The sequence below is a fragment of the Typopeltis vanoorti genome, chromosome 13 (genome assembly GCF_054136105.1).
Source record: "Typopeltis vanoorti isolate ZY-2024b chromosome 13, IOZ_Tvanoo_1.0, whole genome shotgun sequence".
NCBI classification, from domain to species: Eukaryota; Metazoa; Arthropoda; class Arachnida; order Uropygi; family Thelyphonidae; genus Typopeltis; species Typopeltis vanoorti.
In genome coordinates, this window is record NC_143561.1 from 73,058,430 (window position 1) to 73,082,431 (window position 24,002).

Here is a 24,002-nt window from a genome sequence, read left to right on the forward strand (position 1 = left end):
AGTCCAAAATGACGGACTTTATAATGGTCAGATACAATAAACTTGTGTCTTGCTGAAATTGTAGCCAAGTCCTATAGTCTTTTGCCAACAAAGAAAGAAAAAGTCAAATTTCTTGGCATCTGGTTTACCTCCAACTCTTTTATATGTGACCTCTTGCTATACCACAAACTGCTCTGATCTTTCTCTAGGAGGATTGAAAAAGCTATCAGTAGTTCTGATAGTGTTGTCATTATGTGATAAGAAATGTCCTGGTCCAGATGGGGCCCCTCCAATTATGATATATACCTGTACTCAGTGGTGAGCTTTGGACATTTTAACAAACAAAGGGCTCGCTCGCATCGTTGAGCAAAAAAAAAAAAAAAAAACGTATTTCACACAAAAACTTTTATTAATACAGTTTGTGTACAAATTCCAATCAAAAAGTATGAGAGGACAACCAACCTCTAAAGGCTATCATTTTTAAACAAATATTTCATGATATAAACATGAAATATTTGCACACAATCAACTGTGTTAATTTATCTTACATAAAAAAAAAACATTTTTTAACTATCAAAATACAATAAGAATGAAATCTTTTATAAAACATTTGATTGACTACTGGTTTTACCATAATGACTGGCTACCAGAAGGGAGAAGGGTAAAGATAGCGCATGCACTTATTTTATTTTCAAACTTGGGTGTGCATTCGTTATAGAGGAGTTGAAACAATAATTCCAAATAATCTATACACTGCCGAATTGACTAATTTTTGTTAGGTTACTGTATGAGTTTGTCGCTTAATATGTTTCAAAAAAAAAAAAAAAAAAATTTTTTTTTTTTGAACATGTAAACAAGAACAAGGGGCTCGCAAATTTGAGAAAAATTTAACAAAGGGCTCACGCGAGCCCCTTATAGCTCACCACTGCCTGTACTCCAGAATTAACACCCATTTTGTATCACCTATACAAAATATCATGTTTATCTGGCATCTATTCAATGCATAGAAGTATGCCTTTATCCACCCTGTCCCTAATAAATAATAATAATAAAAAAAACAGAGAAAAGTTGACCATCAAACTCATCCCATTGTCCTTACCTCAGTACTCTTGAAAGTGATGGAGGTTATCAACAGCTATTCTCATTTTTTCAGCAATGAGTTCCAAATGATTATTGCGTTCAGTTTGAAGTCTTAAAAGTTACTTAAAATTCAAAAATTTTTAGTGCAGTGTAGATAATACTTAACACCATTGCAAACATTTTGTTTTCCATAAATCACAGAGTCTGTGTAGCTCAGTGGAAGTGGTATGTGCCATCCACGGTGCTAAACTACCCAAAGAAAGAGCATCATAAGTTCTATTCCAGTCGCAAAGTAGAGGAACTTTTACTAAGCCTTTTTTTTTTTTTCAACCAGTTCCCCAGTTAGTCGATCTCTGGCATGGACAAATTGGGTTTTTTTTTTCTTTTTTCTCCTGAAACTTTGTGGGTTTTTCATCCCTTAAATTCAAGAAAATCAACCATGCAACCCACACTATTTTCAGGCAGTAAGCATAGTGTTAGGATTAGGGACCACAAGATGATGGCACTTGTCATTTGCCTGTTCACCAGATGGCATGTATAATTAATGGTAGCCTCATACCAGCTATCTCTGATTGACTCCTGGTAGAGATCGAACTGGTCCTTCAGTCTCCAAAAGTTAGATAAGCAAATGCTAAAACGGCCTCACCTACTCCCTATACATGAATAAAAGGCATTGGCTTTTTTTTTTTGCCATTATGAAGCATTGTTTCATAATGGAAATGAAGTTTTAGATACATAAGTTACTAACAAACTGTTTTAAGAACTTCAAAATTTTATAAAATGATTTTTAAACAGTTTTCATTTTTGTAGAGGCAAATTTAATTATAACAAATTACATTTCATGACAGTATTAAAAAAAATGCATTACATTACTATAAATGGGAGTGGGAAAAGATGTTAAAAAGAGATTGATGATATAATGAAATGTATTAGCATTTCAATATATCATCAATCTCTTTTCAAATTTTCTTTTAATTATTATAAAATTGCTTGATACATAGATCAGCTAATTTATTAAAACATAAAATGTAGTATATCTGAATGAAAGCCATCTTACACTGAACACAGTGGTTCTTGGCCTTCCTATCATAACTGCTATCATAACCCACTTTTCATGGTCCAGAATAAGCATAATAAAAATAAATTCTGTTTAAATATCTAAGTGAAACATAGTGTAAATTAAATTCAAAGAACCTGTGAAATCAAATATTTTTTTAAGAATAACAAATGCACTCATAATTTATTTTCATTTCATGTAAAAATGTTGCTTACCTAGTGAGATGGCTAAGCTTTTTTTTTATAAACTTCTGAAATGCTTTATTTATTTATTATTATTATTTTTTGTTTTTGTTTTTAATTTAACTGCATCTTTAACTCTCTCTCATTCTACTGCCAGCATGTTTCTTTTCTATTTTTGTTTCCACACATTCCATTACATCTTGAAATTTTTTCCCATTCTTTATTTACATTATCTGTAACTAATAAATAACTTGTGGGCCTTGGACAGGAACTGAGATTTAAATTATTGCTTTACCCCAGTCTGTTTTAACATTCACAGTTTGAACTTTCTATCTTTTTCTTATCGCATTTGTTTTCCACATGCACATTAAAGATGATGATAATAGTATGCCCTCCATCACAGAGAAAAGATGGCAAATTCAATACCATCTAAATACAATTCTAAATGCTCTCATTAAATTCCATTAAGCCAGGAAGAAATTATTTTGCCAATTAAATTGATCCAGTTATAGTGAAAAAAAGAAGAAAAAACATATTATTACTATTTCAATTTTTTTTGCCAGTAATAACAAAAAATGTCAGTAAAAATATAAATTTCATCTTCAAACAGCCTTATGCTATCAAGACAATGATGAAATTTTATTTTTTATTGATATATATTATTATGATTGGTAAACAATTTGGAATAGTCGGACAGTTATAAGTGGATATATGCAACTGTTTTCAGATTATGCAAAACTAGGAAGAATGAAGGGTCAAGCAATATTGTGGCCATGTCAGATGATTTGAATAGATTGTATGAATGGACAAGTGAGTTGGACTCTCATTTCATTGTTGAAAATGTATAAGGTTCTGAATTTTGTAGGCAGGGATGGGATGCAAAGTATATACTTGGTGGAGAAATTTGAAGGAGATAGATGAGATGAAAAATCTGGTAGCAGTGATGAATAGGTACTTGAATTTTATGGTTCACATGGTACAAGTGTAAAACCATTACATTAGATTATGACAGTGATGTTGAGGATTTTGACATGCCAGAAATAGAAGTTATGGTTCTGTTCTAAATCTGTGGTACAGAAATTCCTTCATATGGATTTTTGTGTGCAGATTTGGTCACCTGGTTTTCGTAGGGATGAGGATATTAGAAAGGGCTAGAAAATATTGACTGGGAGGGGGGGGGGGGGGTTCTGGTCTGTGGGATGTGGGATGTGATTGTGACATATAAGTTGGTAAGACACTTATCTGGTTCTAGCAGTATATTTCATAGAAGAGTTCTTTTAATGATACTGTGCTAGTGTACCAGTTAACCTCTTTCTACTTGCATCATTCAGTTGGAGGCACTCGTTTGACTAACATATGCACACCTACAAAACCCTACAGCCCAGATCTAGCGCCCAGTGACTACTATCTCTTCTCGAAACTGAAGAAAGACCTTCAAGGAAGAAAATTTCTTTAAATCTCCTGCCATCAAGTGCAGAGTTATAGCAACATATAATTTTAATACATTTTGCCTCTTTATTCCACTGCAAATAATCCATTTGAAACCAAAATTTGAATGGCTTGATAAATTTTCTTGGAGATTCCAAATTCTAATAAAATATTTTAAGTCAGAGTCCCAGAATAACTAATGTACAAATGGTAAAAATGAATCTAATGTATACATTTTTCAAACTTCATCTACAATCACCGATACCTTGCCCTCCAGTTATTTCTTTAGTACTTTGGAACAACCTATTTATATTCTTTCTGTAAATACACCATATTCCTGTCTCAGAGAATGATGTTCATTCATGAATTGTTACTTCATTGTTTTTGATTGAAATGATTAGTTTAGATTTATTTGATAATCACTTTGGTAGTGTTTTTATATTGAGCCTCCATAGCTCATTTGGTATAGACAAATCCCTTTGGTTGGAGCTATCTGGGTTCGATTCCTGTCCATGACATTCCATGTCCATGAAGAACCTCTGTCTGGTGTCTTTTGACTAAAGGTGAGTTAGCCGCTCCTTATGAGAGCAGCTAACTCACTGCTCTTATAAGGAGGTAGGTGTTTTTTTCACCCAGAAACTCGGGGGTTTTCCAGAACAGACAAACCGGCCCCCTGTGAACACATGCATCTACAGACATAGAACACGCCAGGAGGCATAGGGCTAACCACCTTATCCTCAGGTTATGGTTGTGAAGTCTACAGCTAAGAACCATAATGGTTTGTGAAAGCTTAAGAAGGAGTGTTTTTATATTGACATTATTCATTATTACAGCAGTTGGATCCAGAGCCATTTTGGCCACATAGTCTAGTCTCAGTTCATATAGTTTCACATTTAATTACACTTTAATTAATTACACAGTTCATAATTTGTAGTTAATTAATTACAAACACCACTCATCATTTCAGTTACTTGCATCTGGATCTTTTCCGTCACTTTCTCATCCTAAAGAAACCTAGACAACCAAATTTGCACAAAGTGTTCCATATGTGGTGATACCAGAGCCTTATAAAGCAGGAAAGCAACTTCCTTATCCCTAATTGTCAGTCTGTTTTTTAACATCCAAGTCATTCTTACAATCAATCTCTGCACAGTATTGTAGATATAGTGGTATCAGTCTTATAAAGAGAGAGATAATAACTTCCTTATACCTAATTGTCAGTGTGTGTCTTCAGATATTTTAGCTACTTTTGCTACATATCTGAACTTCAACTCTGTCCAACATTATCCCCGAACTCTCTAGCCTCAATTTCTTGCTGTCTGGATTTATCCATGTAATATACAGTTCTAGTCTTTTCATTTCAACCTTTCCCTTTATCACATTGACCTAGCAGCCATAATCATTACCTAAACTATTTAAATTATCCTGCAGATCTCTACATCACCTTTATTAATTATTATCGTTTCTAGTTGGCATTTGAGAGGAAATAAGCATATGCTCTTTCAGATCATTCCCAATATTTTCTTCTTCTTTTGCTTCTTTCCATCCTACTGGGTATAGGCCACCCCTTTAATTTTCCAGTTCTGTCTTTAGCCAGTGTTCATTATTTCATGTCATTTTTGTTATCTTGTTCTTTGGCAACCGTTCCTTCTCTTGATATTTACTCAGTACTTAATTTTGTTCACCTTTCCTCTGACAATCTCCTAATATGACTATCTTATCTCCATTTACATCCTTTACAATACTTCATAGTATCTTCTACTCCAGTCATCCCTCTAATTCTACTGTTTCTCCTTTTATCCCCTTTTTTTATGTGGATCAGTCTTCTCTGTGAGGCTCTTTGGGCCACACATAACCTGTCTCCCATTATCACTAATATACAACAGTAATGACTCAATACAAAGTGCTGTGGCATCCCTAGTTACCTGTTTTCTCCTTGATTTGACTCTGTACTACTCTCTCTCTCTCTCTCTCTCTCAGTCATCACCTCAGCTTCATATTCATTTTCATGCTCCAGTTTACATAAATAGGGCATGCCATGCAGTACCCTGTCAGATATCTTTTATAAAGTTTAGCAGTATCATGATGTAACTATTTTCTTTATTCCGCTATAGCTATATTATGTCTGCATGGTTAGCCTAGTGGGTATGCGCTTCGCAACCATATGTCTGGGGAAGAAGTGTCCAAGCTCCACGACGACGCGAGGAGCTTAAGGATCTTCCTCACCCCCCCCTGTTTATCTGGGGTTTTTCATCCCGTAAGCAGACAAACCGGCCCTGTGAACACACAGATTACAGTCATGAATACGCACTTAGGGGATGCAGCAGAGGAGTGTGAACCAGCTGCATTCATATGCCAGTAACCCCTCCTAATGAGGGGATTCAGCCCGTCCTAGGGTGGACGAGAAGGATAGGAACTATATTATACAAAGTGAGTAAAGTATGAGATATTGAAAGGCTTAGGTGTTCTGTTACTCATCACATGCTAACAGTATGAGCAACACCAAAAGTACCAAAAATTAATCAGTAATTTGTTTGGATTTCAATTAGTATATTCAAAGCACAAGCACAAGTTACTCAGTTAGGGTATAATGGTTTCCATAACATAACATTTCAACTGTTTCAGTTGAAATGTGATGGAGAGAACTAGTTTCTTACTTCTTTTCATTTGTCAAGGACCCCCCCCCCCCCCTCTGTGGTTTGATAAAAGGAAGAAATTTACATTCACAGTTATGTTAAAGAGGTCTTGAAAAGACTTTCTCCTAATTTTTTTGCTAAATTAATGCAGCCATATTTATTGAGGGAGTACTTCATAGCTGATTCTGACAATAAAAATGTCTGATGTGTAGCAATTTCTATGCAGCACTGTAAACATTGGTCATTTAATCCAGCGAGGTGTGTGTGCACGTGTGTAAAGCAGTCTGCTAATTTTTTTAATGCACCATAAATTATTATAACAAAGGTTGTTCATGGCAGATGTTAACATATCTTCTTGTCTGTCCATGTCTGGCCAGGCTACAGTCACAGGTAACTATATGCACCCCCCTGAACATGTTCACAGATAAAGTTTTTTCTTTATGAGAATAGACAAAAATAGCTGATTGGAAATGAGATTGACATGGAAATTAATTTTGTGAAGAACCCTAGTTATATTTACAGATCTCTCCTCATCTCTTATGGATATATGAAATGGGAATACTTTATTATAATCCATTATGTTAAGTGGGTAAGGTGGAGGGACATATATGGGACTTAGATGATAGAAATATAAGATCTGATAATGTTGGAGTCTTGACATGTAACAGACTGATTTGGAGGAAAATTGTAGATAGGAAGTTAGTAATGATGTAATTTTTTCATGTAGTACTGTCATATCCTGTACACCCCTTGAGGGTACATGGCAGGAATTTGATGATGATGATGATGATGATATTTTATTTGTTTTATAGGGATTATAGCCTTGTCTAGAAAGATGTATCAGTGATAATTGAGTTCTTTGGCAAGAGTGTGAGCTGTATCTTTATAGTTTAAAAAAAAAAAAAAGAGAGAGAGAGAGGCTTTCTGTGGGTGGGTGGGTGGGTGGGTGGGTGTTTTAAGGAAGTTACATGGTGAGCCTACTTATGTATCTTCCTGTAGGGGTGGGGTTTACCCTATTTTATAGTTTCTGTTAAAAAGAAAAAATGAACCATTTGAATTATGTATTAATTGTGTGTCAGTGAGTACCTGCAATTGTTTTTTCCTTCTACTATTGGCAAGCTTATTTTTAAATGTTGGCTCTTTAAAATGTACTAAATTTGCTATGTGACATGTCTAGGTCAGGGCACATAGCAAATCACAAACTCATCATCCACACGGTGCACCCAGACTAGTGGTTTGGGTGTAGCAATGTTAAATGCTTTGTTTTCTAGGTGTTCTGTATTGAAATTGGCTAAAGGGGAGGAGAGGGGTTCAATCTTATCTAGTTTGTATATATTTCTTTTCCATGTAAAATACTTTACCCACCACTCCTGAGATACTACTAATCACTCAATAATTCTCTCTCTTTGTCTGAGCCCTCTTTTGTGTAACAGAACTATTTTGTTTTGTTCCCACTTCTTTGGGAGTGGAAAGAAGACAAGTTCTGATACTTAAAATTTGAACAGTTTGGTTGGGGATATTTCAGTTTTTCTCATGCTTCCTCATAATGTACCAGGCATGATATTCCATACATTCCTGTACCTGTATTCACATTGAGATTTCTTAATAATACTTGCAGTTTATGTGTCTATACTCATATTGGTTTCTATGACATCAGTTATGCATTACATAATGGTGCACTCCCACAAAGTGATAGCTTGCATGCGTGATAACCTTATATGAGTAATAACTAATCATGTTGAATTATAGATCACTTAGTAATTCAACCACATCTTCTGATACTGTCACATCTGTCTCTCTCATATGTGTTCATTAAGGTTATCTTTCCTTTTACTTGCTAAATAGCAAAAGAAATCTTTGAGATTCCTTTGGTCTGCTTGGCTTAATTTTTTCTCATATTCTGATTTTGCATGCCTTTGCTATGTTGGTTACTCTTCTTGCTTGTGCATTATACTGCTCATGAGGATACTGGCAACATTTATGTTTTCTTTATATTCAGAGAACATTTGCATCTCCTTCTTGATGATCTAGCTCATCTGATTAATCTCCACTTGATTTATCCCATTTACCCCATTGGATATGCAGTCTGATACTGCTTTCATCAAATATCCTTGAAAATTTTCCATTCATTGCCATTTCATATGCCACGACTCAGCTCAACGCTGCATTTGTCATAATCATCCAGCTCTGTAGTTTCATATACTGTCCTTAATTGAAGATACAGCGAGCTTAGTAACCTCCCAGGTCAACACTGTTTGATTACCTCTATTCAGATGCAAGGTAATTAGTCATTTTGGCTAGGAATAAATTCTTATAATATGCTAACACCAGATCCAAAACCATATTGGTTTAGATGATTACCTCTCAGAAGCTACACAAATTTAATTTTCTTCTTCAAATCTATATCCCTGCAGCTGAAGTTCCCCACAATAATTACTTATCCTTTGCTGATTGGCTAATTTATCCATTGAACAGTGTTGTCTCCCTTTACCCACCCTACCTTCTTGCTAAACTTCTGCTCTTGTTAGTTGCAGTTCCTCTGTTTCAGTGGCAATGCTATGTCTCCATTCTGCTCTCTCTCTTTCTCTCTCCATAAATACAGTATCCCTTACATTCTATCCCTGTAACTATATCATCTTCAGTCAGTTGAGTTCTGCTGATTTTTTTATTATTATTGTACAGGCACACCTCCATGTGGTCTGAAGACTCGTCATGGGAGACCCAAACTATTCACACAATCTATCATACGTCTCCTTGAACAGAACACTCCCAACTGACACTGGCATCCCATTCCATTCGCTACTCTCCAAGCGAAAAATCTAGTCCTCACACCCCGGCTAACCATGTCTTTACTCAGCTTCCAGGGATGACCTCTTGTTCTGCCTCTCTAGTCAAATGCTGAAATCCCTTGCATTAATCCTCTAAAGCCCTTTAAGTAACTTAAATGTTTCTTAAAGGAAATGGTTTAGATGATTACCTCTCAGAAGCTACACAAATTTAATTTTCTTCTTCAAATCTATATCCCTACAGCCGAAGTTCCCCACAATAATTACTTATCCTCTGCTGATTGGCTAATTTATCCATTGAACACAGTGTTGTCTCCCTTTGTCCCTTTACCCACCCTACCTTCTTGCTAAACTTCTGCTCTTATTAGTTGTAGTTCCTCTGTTTCAGTGGCAATGCTATGTCTCCATTCTGCTCTCTCTCTCTCCATAAATACAGTATCCCTTACATTCTATCCCTGTAACTATATCATCTTCAGTCAGTTGAGTTCTGCTGATTTTTTTATTATTATTGTACAGGGCACACCTCCATGTGGTCCGAAGACTCGTCACGGGAGACCCAAATCATTCACACAATCTATCATATGTCTCCTTGAACAGAACACTCACAACTGACACTGGCATCCCATTCCATTCGCTACTCTCCAAGCGAAAAATCTAGTCCTCATACCCCGGCTAACCATGTCTTTACTCAGCTTCCAGGGATGACCTCTTGTTCTGCCTCTCTAGTCAAACACTGAAATCCTTTGCATTAATCCTCTAAAGCCCTTTAAATAACTTAAATGTTTCTATCATATCCTTTCTTTTTTGCCTATCAACCAATGTCTGCAGTCCAAACACCCTCAATCTATACTCCTAGGGAACGTTCCACAGATGACTTACTATCTTGGTCACTCACCTCTGAATCCTCTCTACCATTTCCTCATCTCCAATCAATCAGGATACCAGACCTGAGCACAGTAATCCAGATGTGAAAGTACAAGACCTTATAAAGAGGAATAACAACTCCCTTATCTCTACTTGTTAGTGTGTGTTCTTCAATAGCCAAGTAATATTATGAAGTACCTTAGCAATATGTCCTCTAAATTTCAATTCTTTGCCTACCACCACCCCTCAATCCCAAGCTTCATCAATTTCCTGGAGTTACAGTTCCATCAACATAGTACACATCTTGTAATCTGTTTATCCCAAAATGCATAACTTTACATTTCTTCACATTAAACTGATACTTGTTATCTTTTGTCCATACTGACAGCTTATTTAAATCATCCTGCAAGCATGTAAATTTAAATTTACATTTAAATCTCCATAATTTAAAAAAAAATTAAAAGGAGTACTTCATTACCAGTATTTTGCTTCTAGTTACTGAGGTGCCCTTGATAGTTCATGAAAGTACAAATTAAAAATACGAGTAAGAGCATGACATACTCAAGTTAGTTGCCTTATTGCTTTATTACATCCTGTTATATATTTTACTTATGTTGTGATAATCATTTAAACCATCAGTGCAACTCTGAATTATTTTACCAAAATCGTTGTGGCTCAACAAATGCTAGTAATGATTTCTGATGCTGAATTTCATAAAAATCCATCCACCTGAAGTGGAGCTATTGGATCAAGTATACATATTGGACACAGCAGATGCAGTAGATGCCTATGTATTGTAGCAAAACAAACCAAAAATATCAAGTGCATAAGAAATATATTTGGAACTGATATTAATTAAAACTAGTAAGAATTGTTTGAAATCTATTAAGTTCAATTCTAAATTTTATTGTGCTACTTCTGGATTTTATATTATTATTATATTATATTATTTTATTGTACTACTTTTTTATGTTTTGATGACTACATTTGTAGTTGTCCATTTACACATATAAAACAAACTATAACTTATTGGAACTTTTTTAAATCATTTAAAAAAATATAAATACTTACACTTTGTATAATTAACTACTTTTGAAATATAATTAAGTATTCTTTGTCATAAACAGGAGGCACTACGAAAAAAAATAGAAGTACAGAAGAAAAGACAGGTTTTAGTACAGAGTCATGTGCAACAACATAAGGTTAGTACTCTGAATTCATTCATTATACAGTATGTTTCATTAAACACACACAGTAGATTCAAATTAATTGGCAACAGTTAATCGGAGCAGCCATTTATTTGGGACAAACATTAAAGAACGGAAACAAATAGACAGTATAACCCAAAGTTGCTTCGCTTATTTGAGCCACCTTGCTGCTTTATCAGGACAGTGGCTGTAGATGGCGCATGTGAGTGAGTTGCATAGAGAATGTTGCTGTCAATCAAGTGCCAGGATACAGAGTAGAAAGGATGTGCAGATTTTGTCAATGTAACAATTCTAACTTATAGTGATTGCATACTTTTGATTAACCCTTTGACCGTTCGGTTCCAGTTTCAAGTACTTTACCCCAGGGTTGGTTTTTTTTATTTATTTCAATACTACTTGATTAGCAAGATATAAAAAAAGTATTTATTTACAATTTTTATATAAAAACTGTCAATGATTTACTAAAGAGTATATTAACTAATAAATGATTTTTATACATATAACTATAATAAACTACATTCAGTGATCCTTCTTCAGAAGTTTCTAATTGTATGATAGATTTTGAAGCATGGCGAAGCCCACAGTCCTACCTAGCAATTGGTGCATCACATACACATTTTGCCAGGTAGGGCAAACCATGTAATAAGTGCAAAACGTGCATTTGGCACTTCTGCAAACCCAATGTTGAAGTCAATTTTTTTACATTTTTTACATTTTTACAGTTTGTGTGGTAGATTTTGAAGCATGATGAAGCGCATCCGTTGCATGCATATGCGTTTTGCTAAGTAGTGCAAACGATGGAAAAAGCACAAGCAAAACGTGTAAGCATAAGTGTGCAAAATGCACGTTTTGTGCTTTTGCATGCATCGTCTTACTTTCGTTTCTTAGCAAAGTACAGAAATTTCTTTTCTCACAGTGAACAATCACCTTCTATGTGTTAGCAAGAACATTAAATCATAAACCCGTCTAGCACAGTTATAATGATTGCAGAATGAAAAAGTTTATGGAACCATGCTCAGAGCATTAGTGACACTACCAACAAATTATGGAAACATGTTCACTGCATTAGTAATGCCAAAGAAATGAAACCTACGAAGGCACACAGTGTGTTTGTAATGGTCAAAGGGTTAAAACAAGTGTGTGTGTGTGTGTGTGTGTGTGTGTGTGTGTGTGTGTGTGTGTGTGTGTGTGTGTGTGTGTGTGTGTGTGTTAATTTTTAGTAAAACGTGTAACAAACAGTGCAGCGATTTATTTATTTATTATTATTATTATTTTTTTTATGAGACCCTTGTCAATATGTTAAGGAAAGATCTAATGTTTGCAGATAAAATCACCTTACTTGACAAAATAAAAAGCCAGCTGTCTAACACCTGTCATTGTCAGCTGGCAGAGATAACCATTGTTCCAAATCTACAATTGTACCTTTGTTAGGCTATCAGGACAAATTGTGAGAAGAGTGGGCATCCCACAATGGACAACAAGCAAAATCCCAAAAACGGAAGCGAGAAGGCAAGGATACAGACTTTGAGTTGGCTTTCAGTCACTGGCTCTCTATTGTAACTGGACGAGGCGTGCGTGTTAATAGTCTCATTTAAAAATGAAATCAGTAGAGTTAGCTAGAAAGCTGGTCCGCCTGAGCTTTAAAGCTACAGATGGTTGGTTTTCCTTTGCGATAACCAATAACCAGACATGAAATTAAATTTAAGAAGGCACATGGTGAGAAGGACAGTGCTGATATTGTGAGCACTGAAGAGTGGAAATCAACTAAACTACCTGAATTGCTGCAGAAATTGATTTCTGATGAAATCTATGATGCCGACAAAACAGGTCTGTTTTACTGTGCCACACCAGACAGTTCCCTGAGCTACACGCTCTGTCCAAAAAGAAACTGAACTTGTCAAAAATAGAAGGCACAAGTGGCGCCACCTGTTGTATCTTTTTGTTTTCGAAAGCGGCAATCTTCATTAGTGTTGTGTCAACTGTTTATGACATTTGTTTCATTAGAAGCTGAGTTATTTTGTGTTTTGATGAATTGTCAGTCATCACGATTTTCATGCCCTACGCGACGAATTCTCGCTATCAATCACTTCAAGATAAAACTCACCATTGACCGTTTGGCCAGGCGGAACGAATTCTTTGTGGATAATGCTCTTGGAATCATAGAAACAAATCAGCATTGTCTTTACTTTTGACTTCTCCAAGCGACTTTTTTTTGGATGCCTCTCTTCTGGTGGTCTCCACTCTGGCACTTTGTTTCGGGCTCATACTCAAAACACTATGTTTCATCACCAGTAATGATCGCGTCAAGAAAGTTTGAGTCCTTACAAGCGGTTTTAATGAGGTCCTTGCAGTGTTCAATTCGATATGTTGAATTGGACGATTTCACGTTTTCTTCGATGAAATCACGCACTTTTTGATGTTAACTCACTCCAGTTTTTGAACGGCCCGGCTTTTCGTCGTCCTCAAGTATTCCAAGGTTAAGTGGATTTGGGATTTGTGCAGGTGAAATAGCTGGACATGTGAAAAGTAGTGCTTGAGCCAAAAATATGCCAGTTTTTGGGATACCAAGGATTGAAGAATTGAAGTAAGGATTTTTTCAGAAAAGGGTGGGAATAAAAGTCATTGAGAAAACACCTGATTGTTGAATATTATCAAAAGGTGAGGGAATTTTGTGAGAAATAGTTGTCAATCAAATGAACTACTCTCTTCTGAATAGCATCAATTTTGGGTACACTACCCAAATGTGATAGCCATGTTCCAAGGTTGAGCAGATCTGGGCAGGTGAAAAAGCAGCATCTGATGATTTTGCCAGGGAAAGGCTAGGAATAAGAGTCGGTCCAAGAAGACTCCTGATTATTGAGCATTGTGAAAGGTGAGTGAATTAAAACTAAGGTATATTTTCAAAAAAAAAAAAAAAAAAACACAAAATCTTTTTTGGAAGCATTTGAAGTAGGGATGCACCAAAATATTCCTTTTTGCTTTGGTATTCAGCTGATTTAGCATGTTTATTAGATATTAGGCTTAACCAGATCAGTAGACGGATTTAGTATTCAGTCATCTGAAGCAGAAAAATCCCTGTTACATATTACAGAACAAACACAACAAATCGGGGGAAAACTTCCCCCTATCTTGCATGACTGCAAACAGTCTTTTTGCATATGCTATAGGCACTTTCTTTGTTGTGGTTTTATTTTAGTTTCTATTATACAGTCTTAAAAGTTATTTATATTATGAAGTATTAAAATTAAAGTAAGAAGCCTGAATGGCAAAGAAATGGAGCTAGCTGAGGAATTAGATAAGTACCAGATCGACATAATAGGGGTGACTGAAACAAAAAAGACCAAAACTGGTGAGATCTTTCTGAGCAATAAATACAAAATGTTATATTCAGGCAATAACAATCAAGGAAAAGAAGGAGTAGCCATAGTATTCAACACAAAATACGAGGCTAATCTTCTTGAATGGCAGTCAGTCTCAAGTAGAGTAATGTGGGCAAATATGAGAATGGGGAACTGGACAATGAGACTTATTTGTGCCTATGGTCCCACAGAAGGTTCTACTAAGGTAGAAGTGGAGGAATTTTTTGAGGCTTTAGAAAAAGCAACTGACACAATGAAAAAGGAAAAGTTGGTCCTTGTTGGGGATCTAAATAGTAGAGTAGGAAATGATTGTGAGACATACAAAAATATTTTGGGAAAATTTGGAGAAAAGAGCAAAGCTAATAATAATGGCAAATATCTGTTGGATTTCTGCTCAGGACATGGACTGGTTATTACTAACACCATGTTCCAACATAAAAATGTGCACAAATTCACATGGAGAGAAGAGGCTAGGAATAAGAAAAGTCTCATTGACTATGTTATTGTTGATAGTGATGTTTTCTCCCTGGTGCAGGACACCAGAGTGTACAGAGGATTTGAAATTGGAAGTGATCACTATTTAGTCTTGAGCAGGATAAAATTGAATTTCATATTGAAAAGAATAACATGTAAGAAAGTTTTAAAGCGAATAAAAGTTGAGCAGCTCTCAGATGTAAACTGTAGACTAAAATACAGAAATATTATTGAAAAGAAAATGAAAGAGTTTGAGAACAGGAATCAAACCTTGGAGATTCAGTGGCAAACTCTAAAGGAAACATTGATTGATTCTGCCAGAGAGGCATGTGGTGAGGTTGTGTGCAAAGATAAAAAAATCAGAACTCCCTGGTGGACACAGGAAGTTAAAGAGGCAGTGAAGGAAAAGAAGAAAGCATATCAAAAGTTCCTGGCAAATAAGTCAGCTTTTACTCTTACAGAATACAGAGACAAATGTAAGAAAGCTAAACAGTGTGTAAAACTAGCTAAACAAAAGTCATGGGAGGACTTTGGCAAGAATATAGAAAATAAATATCAAGAAGGTGGCAAAATATTCTGGAGGTTGTTGAAGAAGCTTAGGAATGGAGGAAAGAGTGCTGTAAAAGGAATTAGAGATGATAAAGGTGAAATGAAAACAGGAGAAAAAGATATCCTTGAAGTATGGAGTAATTACTTTGAAAAACTGCTAAATGAAACAAGCAGTGATGACAGCACAGTGATAAAAAACACTGACCAGGCATGCAGTCAGGAATACATATCCATACTTGAAGTAGAAAAAGCCATCAAAGGCTTGAAATGTGGAAAGGCAGCAGGAGTAGATGATATTCGACCAGAAATGCTGAAGTATGGTGGTATAAGAGTCTTACAGTGGCTGCACTGCATAGTTCAGAAAGCCTGGACAGAGGGACGAATTCCCGATGATTGGAGTAGAGCTCTCATAGTACCCATATATAAAAAGGGAAATAAAACTGAATGTGAGAATTACAGAGGTATTTCCCTACTGAGTGTTCCTGGCAAGATCTATGCAAGTATACTTGAGAAACGGTTGAGAAGAATTGTGGAAGAAAAGCTTGGTGAAGAACAAACTGGATTCAGGCCAAATAGAGGCTGTCAGGATCAGATCTTCACTTTACGACAAATAGTCGAGAAAGCATGGGAATATAACAAAGATCTGTATTTAAGTTTTGTCGATTTGGAAAAGGCATATGACACGGTGCCAAGAGAGAAGCTATTCAATACGCTGCAGTTATATGGTGTCAATGGGGCATTATATCAAGCAATACTTAGTCTTTATTTGAGTTGTGAGTCTGCAGTTAGAATTGAAGGAAGTACAGGAAGATGGTTTAATGTTAAATCTGGTGTGAGACAAGGATGTACGTTATCCCCTCTGTTATTCATTATCTATATGGATCACATTATGAAGGAATGTGGTATTAAACCTGATATCAAAATTGGAGATGTTAATGTCAGCTCTTTGCTTTATGCAGATGATGTTATACTTCTAAATAAATCCGCTACAAGTCTGCAAGATTCTCTGACTAAATTGAATAGCTGTTGTAATAGATATGGTATGAAGGTCAGCAATAAAAAGACAAAGACAATGAAAATAGGCAGAATCATTGAAAATGTCAACTGTGTTGTGAATGGAAAACCTGTGGAACAAGTAAAACATTTCAGCTACTTAGGCACAATTTTTACTGAAGATGGTAAACTAAATATAGAAATAGACAACAGAATCAGCAAAGCTGGTATCGTGGGAAGTCAATTGAATAAATTCATATGGAATAAGAAAGAAATTAGTCGGAACACTAAATTAGCTGTATACAAGACTGTGTTCAAACCAATTTTAACTTATGGATCTGAGAGCTGGGTCAGAAGTAAAACACTTGACCAAAGACTAGAGACCGCAGATATGAGAGTCCTGAGAAAGATTAGAGGCGTGAACAGATGGCATCAATGGCAATATCATATTAAAAATGAGGATATTAGGAAAGAACTTGACATTGTCAGCATCCAGGAATGCGTTAGCAGAGCTAATCTCAGATGGTATGGTCACTTAAATAGAATGGGAGAGGAAAGATTAGCAAAACAAGTGTTCTCTGCCAGGTTGGCAGGAAAACGACCCAGAGGAAGACCAAGATATAGGTGGATTGATACGGTACAAAGTGCCTTAGACGATAGAAATATAAGATCTGATAATGTTGGAGTCTTGACAAGTAACAGACTGATTTGGAGGAAAATTGTAGATAGGAAGTTAGTAATGATGTAATTTTTTCATGTAGTACTGTCATATCCTGTACACCCCTTGAGGGTACATGGCAGGAATTTGATGATGATGATGATGTATTAAAATTTCAGTAAAATATTAAGAGTGCAAAACATCTGGGTAACACAGAAAAAGGAAGTACACATCTATGATTACTCGTGTAAAAATAGAAGCATGGCGATGAATTTGTACAACAAAATGAAACTGAAGTATCAAACCACAGTGCAAGAACAAGTAAGCAGTCAGAATCTAAAGTAAGTCTACCAAAACAATTAACATTATTTGACATTAATGAATAATCTAAAAAATAGAAAAAAAAAGGATTCAAATGACATCAGCTAGCTCCATTTCTTTGCCATTCAGGCTTCTTATGTTAATAGTACCGATCTTTAACTCTGGTGATGTTGAGTTGGGGTGTGTTTTCAGATTTGTTCCAGTAGCTGACTTTTTGCTGTTCACCCTGGTTCCCTGGTGAAAACAACAGGGGCCTTTTTTAACCGGGCGATGCCCCAGCCGGCATGAAATTTTGTCATGTTGTACCATCATTTTGTGTTTTGGTTTAAGTCAGTAAGAATGCAATTTGGTTGGCTAAATCCCAAATTTGCCAGTCCATCCTCGTTTGTTCAGTATCCAGGTAGACACACAACAGGGTGCACCACGAGAAGGTGAGGATTGGACATTAGGCTTCTGACCTAATGTCCAATCCTCACCTTCTCGTGGTGCTAGCTCCATTCCTTTAAAGGCTATGTGGAAGTCTCCTCATAGTTATACAGTTTTGATCGTATTTATTTTAAAATGCTGAAATGAAGACTTAGGCTCTTCTCTGATAATTACTCTTACACATTGACCGCAGTCCATTTACAACTTTCCGATAAACGATTGTTTTGCTACTGAATGAGAGTTTTTGCCCTCTTCAGGTTTCTGTCTGGTCTCTGATGATAATTAACCGTTTGAAACAGCTCTTAGCCAGGGAAACTTTAATGAAAAAAATAAAAGGTGAATATACTGGTGACTTGTGCTTTGCTCATCTCTTAAGTAGTCCAAGCTAAGGCGACTCTGCTACAGGTTATATTCTCATAAACTCTGTGGTCTTTTTTCGAAACTTTCAAGTTTCTGTATATACAATGAATCTTCAATTCATCATTTTTTTTTGGGTAATGGAGAACAAAAATGATATATATGGGAAAATAATAGTACAGGGAAACCATTAAAAATAAGAAATTATAGATAAGAACAATTTAATGAATATTATTCACTAAAATACAGTATATGATACATTATAGTATATTTAAAACACTACTTCTTGCGAAAAAAATTTTTTGATTGACATTTGTTTTGTGAAAACTTTACACCTCTATTCAAAATATGATCTTTCAAGGTCTAAAACACTTTCACGATCACTGTCATTCGTCTCACAGCATGAGTGACAGTAACAGAAGCAATGAATCAAGATTTCACTGTGTTTTTTTTGTTATGAAATAAGGATGGCTGTTTTTATTTTCTCATTTTCATGTGGTTACATTGTTAGGTGAAGTATTATTATGCATATTTTTCATCAGGTACCATATGACTTTTTAACATTTCTTAGAAATGATGTATTGTTTGGTTGTGCAGCACAATTGTCAACAAAGAGGGGACGTTCTTGTTTTACACACCTACTTGCATCTAATGAACACAGAAATGAAGAAAAAAATTTTGCAGTTATCTAAATTTTATTGTTTGTGTGATATCTGTTGTGTAATTTTTTTTAATATTTATTATATAATTTTTTATATTTTACATCGCGGCTCTGGAGATTTTTCTGGAGATAACAACAAGCACTTGTCACTTCTTTCACAAAGTAAAACAGTAAGTCTATCCTTCGATTTTTTCCTGCCATGACAAGACTCTCTCCTTTGAGAGTTAAGGTTCTATCAGTATTCACGTCATAGAAGAGCCCCCATCTCGTCTGCATTGTAAATATCACGTGGCATTCTTTCCAGCCATACTTCCGTGCTTTCATTATCCACCGCAGCACTTTCTCTGGCTGACTTATACTGGGCTATGCCAGTCCATAAACCTCAGTATCAAACCATTTGATGCAATGAAATTTTCTACGTTCAGCTGCACTGCAATCATCTTCGCCGTTTCACAAAGAATGGGTTCCATGAACTAGAATATTCAACATCCGTGTGCCTGCTGGTATCATGTGAAAAGTGCACTTTCTAACTCGGTGAATGTCAACTCCTTACTTGCCTTCCTCTTCTTACTGATGTTACCACATTTTTTTTAACTACTCTCAAATTTCATCTTTGTTTGCAAATATAGAATTTAGTGTGCTTGGAGCCAACCCAAGACCTTTGGCAATGTCAGCATGTTTCTCTCCAGGATTCTCTTCTACCTCCACTACTATTTTCATTCAATCATGTGGACTTCTCACTTGCTTTTTAGGTTGGGACATGGTCCAAAGATAATAAAATAAATAACAGGAGGAATAAAGGAAATAAAACAATAACAAGAAGAAATTATAATGAAGTACAGCATTATTTCAAAACCGAATGTAGAAACTATGGAAGTTTCGTATGAAATTGGACCATAGAGCTTACGGGAATACACTTATTGACAAAAACCATCAAGGATATTGGGAGAGTGGAGATGATTATATGGTATTCTGGTTAGTGGAATTTTAGGTAGTCACTCTTCTGTGATAAAAAACTAAGGGACCAGAGTGACTTTCAGAATTTGGAGTGTTGTGAAATTAGAAGAATCCAACCAAACGAGACATAAAAACCTTAAGGAGCTAGTAAAATAGAGAATTGTACTGATTTGGTATGAGAGTCCAAGCATCCATATATTCACCTTTTATTGGTCCATTTTGATAAGGTTTCACTCGCCTGACAAAAGGGAAATATATGGACACTTGGGCAAGTGATCATGATTTGTCAAGAATCGATGCAATTAAACGACAGTTCGAGGATCGATGGAGCCAGGAAAAAATATAAGGATGGTTGTTTTTATTTTTTCATTTTCATGTGGTTACATTGTCAGGTGAAGAATTATTATGTATATTTTTCAACATTTCTTCATTCTGCAATTTGGCCAAAGCATGCTGAATTAAATTTTATAAACAAATGTTTGAACAAAAAATATGCATGCATTAAAATTTTTATCAGTTTTTAATGACTGAATCCCCATCCCAAATATTTGTTTATAAAATTAATTTAGTATGCTTTTGCAAAATTTCAAACTGAATATCCAGTATTTGGTCAAATCATGGTTCAGTGCATCCCTAATTTGGTATGGTCTGGATATCAGTGTTTAGGCACTTATGTTTAGTACCTTAAGGTTTCTCATGTGGGTAGGATGAGAGGAAAGTGCTATTATCAGCAAAACTCTATAGGATTTGATATGAGAAGGTCATTTATATAGAAAGAGGGTGGGAAAAATAACAGGCCCAAGCAAAACACCTGCATTTGAAAAATCTGAAGAAAGAAAGAAATCCACCATTACACAGTGAACTACCTGGGATTAAACTGGAAATGCAGTTACAAAGGGAAACCTGAAAAGTCTGGACTTTCTGAACATGCCATCTTCACTAGACACGGAGTTCATTGGAGAAAGACAAGAGTTCTTCACAAAAGTCAGTTTCTCATGGAACGCCTTTATAAAGAAACATGTGAAACTCTACTTCATTCTCCTAACTTAAACAGATCCGACAGCTTACGTCTATCCCCTTTATGGGAGATAGTACTTTACAAATCAGCTAATCTTTCCTAACTTTTTATTGTATTTTTTTTTTTTTTTTTAGGAAAGTTATTGACCTTTTTAGTTATCTTACACCAACTACTTAGGTGGCGCTTTTTGGAATTGTCAGTTAGTGTTTAATTTTGAGCTTAATGTACTGAAGATGCCTGTGACACACAGGCAAAAATTATACTATTAAATAATCTTTCTACGTGAGCTTTTTCCGTTATTTATTTTGTATCAATAGTTACAAAGGGAGGAAGGCAGACTATATAAGTTGACAATTTCTGAGAGAAGCCCTTGATGCCAAACCTTATCCAATGCTTTGGAAATATCAGTGCAACAACACAAGTCTCTAAACCTGTCCATGGCTCTTGCCATGGACAGGTTTAGAGACTTGTCAAGGATGGAGGCAAGGAGATTCACTGCAGGACTTGATTGAAAAGTCCATATTGATGGTAACTGATTAGTTGACAAGTTCTGAAAGTGTTCAAAAAGTTGACTATTAATGACCTCAATTACTTTAGACATCTGTAAGGTGAGAGTAACAATAGAGCAATAGACGCATTACTTTTTTGTTATTTTAGTTGTATATGGACTTCCTTCCATAGGGCGAATGCCAGCTGAGTATAACATAGTATATAAATAATAAATAATAGGTATTAGTTCAGGGACACATAGAATTCTGCTAATTGTGCTCATGCTATCAGGACCAGAAGCGTTTTTGTTATCCATGTTAATAGGAAGTTAGTAATGATGTAAATTTTTCATGTAGTACTATCATATCCTGTACACCCCTTGAGGGTACATGGCAGGAATTTGATGATGACGATGATGATGATATTCAAGATTTTTCTCGTCTTTCCATTTGAAGGCCACAGAAGACATGTGAAGCAGGTAAAGAAGGATTATCTTGGTCATCTGTGCAGGAGTTGATTATAAGAATGATGTCAGGAAGTTTTTTTATTTTTTATGTTGAGCCCATATACGAGAGGTTGGTTGATCAACCTATAGTACATTAGTATCGTGTATGGGTAGTGGGTTGGGAAAGGAGGAACTTGTTCACATTTGATTTAAATGACTATATATTGTATTTCTTGGGGGAACAAAAGGGGGAGGGAGACTGTTTCATATACAGCAGTTGCAGGGATGAAGGAGGAGGAAAAGAAATTTGTCTGTGGGTTTCAGAGGTGCATTGTGAAGAGATGTTGATCAGCAGCTGCACGTGTTCCAACGAGCTTAGTACTAAATGGGGCAATTATTGATGCTATTTCAGATGAACATTTCCCATGGAAATATTTGTAGAATACACATGTAGAATATAATGAGAAAAGCAATCATCTGTGCAAAAGCGGGGGGGAGCTGGTAAGAGATGGGTCATTAATAAGTCCAGTTGCTCTCGTCTGTATTGAGTCAAGCACTTTGAGGGAGCTTTCGTAGGCCCCATCCCATATGTGAGCAGTACTCAACAGCTGGGCGGATTTGCGATTTGTATAACGTTAACAGCTGTTCAGAGGTGAAGTAAACTTCTTGAACGAAAGAGAAATCCTAGTTTTTTAGAAGCTGAGGGTGCAGTTGTTGTGATGTATTTATGCCAGGAGAGACGATGTCATGGTAATTCCAAGAAGAGACATTTCAAATTGTCTGGAAATTTGGGCATTGAAAAATAATACTTGGAGAAAATGGTTCTTTTTTTATGAGAAATAAAACAATACCAGGTTTTATTAACATTAAAATTGAGTAGGTTATCTGAATCCCATTGGAGCTTGGAGATCAGAATTGAGAGCGGTGGTGGTTGATGTTCTGTAGGTTGAGGTAAGTTGTGTAGTGTAAGTAAGGGTGGAGAGTAGATACTTTGGTCAGATAATTAGTGGGCTTTCATAGCAGTGGAAATTGTCATTCTTCAAATAATTTTAAAATCAGGAATCATTTTATATGCATCCAAAACATGATTTAAGATACACAGTATGTATGTTGATTTGTTTTGTTACATTAATTCTATTCTGTTTTATAGCTTCTTGTTGAAAAGCTAGTGAAATACAAGAATGAAAAAGAAAAAAATAATATAAAAAAGGTAAGTGTTTTAATTAACAATTCCACCCAGTTGCCAATGTTAAATTTATCATTTACCTTATCATGTATTCACTTAATTTTTTTTAATTTCTTCATATAACTTTCCAATAAAGAATTAACTTCCTAATATATTTTACTCATCATACCAGGTACATCATATTTAGGAAGCATGTGAACATTTATTTACCTTTAAAAAAAGAATTTCATAAAAAAAAGTGAAATTGTTCTACTTGTCAAGAAAAGAAAGGAACATTTTTTTTTCATTGCAAAACTAAATCATAAGAATATTTACAAATAATAAAATTTTGCATATATATAAAACTCACTCTTTCGCTCTCAATTTGAATATACAAATGAGTAGAAGTTCAAATATATATATACACACACACCTAAACCTCTTTTTACAGGATAGATACGTTCCTAAAAATTGCACGTAAAAAGAACGACCGACTCCATAGAAAAAGTGAAGATTGGTTCCAAACCTGAAATAGGACCTTCTTTAATTATATCAGCAGTAAAAGTAGGAATATCTTGATCATTATCATTAACTTCTTCGCTTTCAGGAGTCTCAGAAACAATCTCCACTATTTCGTCTTCGCTAAGAGGTTTATCAATTAACAATTCTTCGATATCTGCCGAGGTAAGACCATCGAATCCTTCTCCGCCAATTTCACATGCCAAACTTATTATAAATGGGGAATTCTGCAGTATGATTGAAGGAAACAGGAGTATTCTCTTTAACACATGCAGGCCAAATAGTTTTCCAGCATGCATTCACAGTTTCTGGTCTCAATTCAGATAACGATAATCAAACCTGATCAATACAATCCACAATTGAAAATTTTTTCCACACATCCATAACTGAC

At 35.5% G+C, this 24,002-nt stretch overlaps 1 protein-coding gene across 1 annotated transcript in view; it reads left to right on the forward strand.

The window, feature by feature from the left end:
* Positions 1-24,002, forward strand: part of swm (Zinc finger protein swm) — a 370,656-nt gene that overhangs the window by 238,629 nt on the left and 108,025 nt on the right. The window contains exons 13-14 of the mRNA XM_090402359.1: positions 11,140-11,214; positions 23,078-23,137. Coding sequence (XP_090258485.1) covers positions 11,140-11,214; positions 23,078-23,137 — 135 coding nt within the window. The remainder of the gene's footprint in view (positions 1-11,139; positions 11,215-23,077; positions 23,138-24,002) is intronic.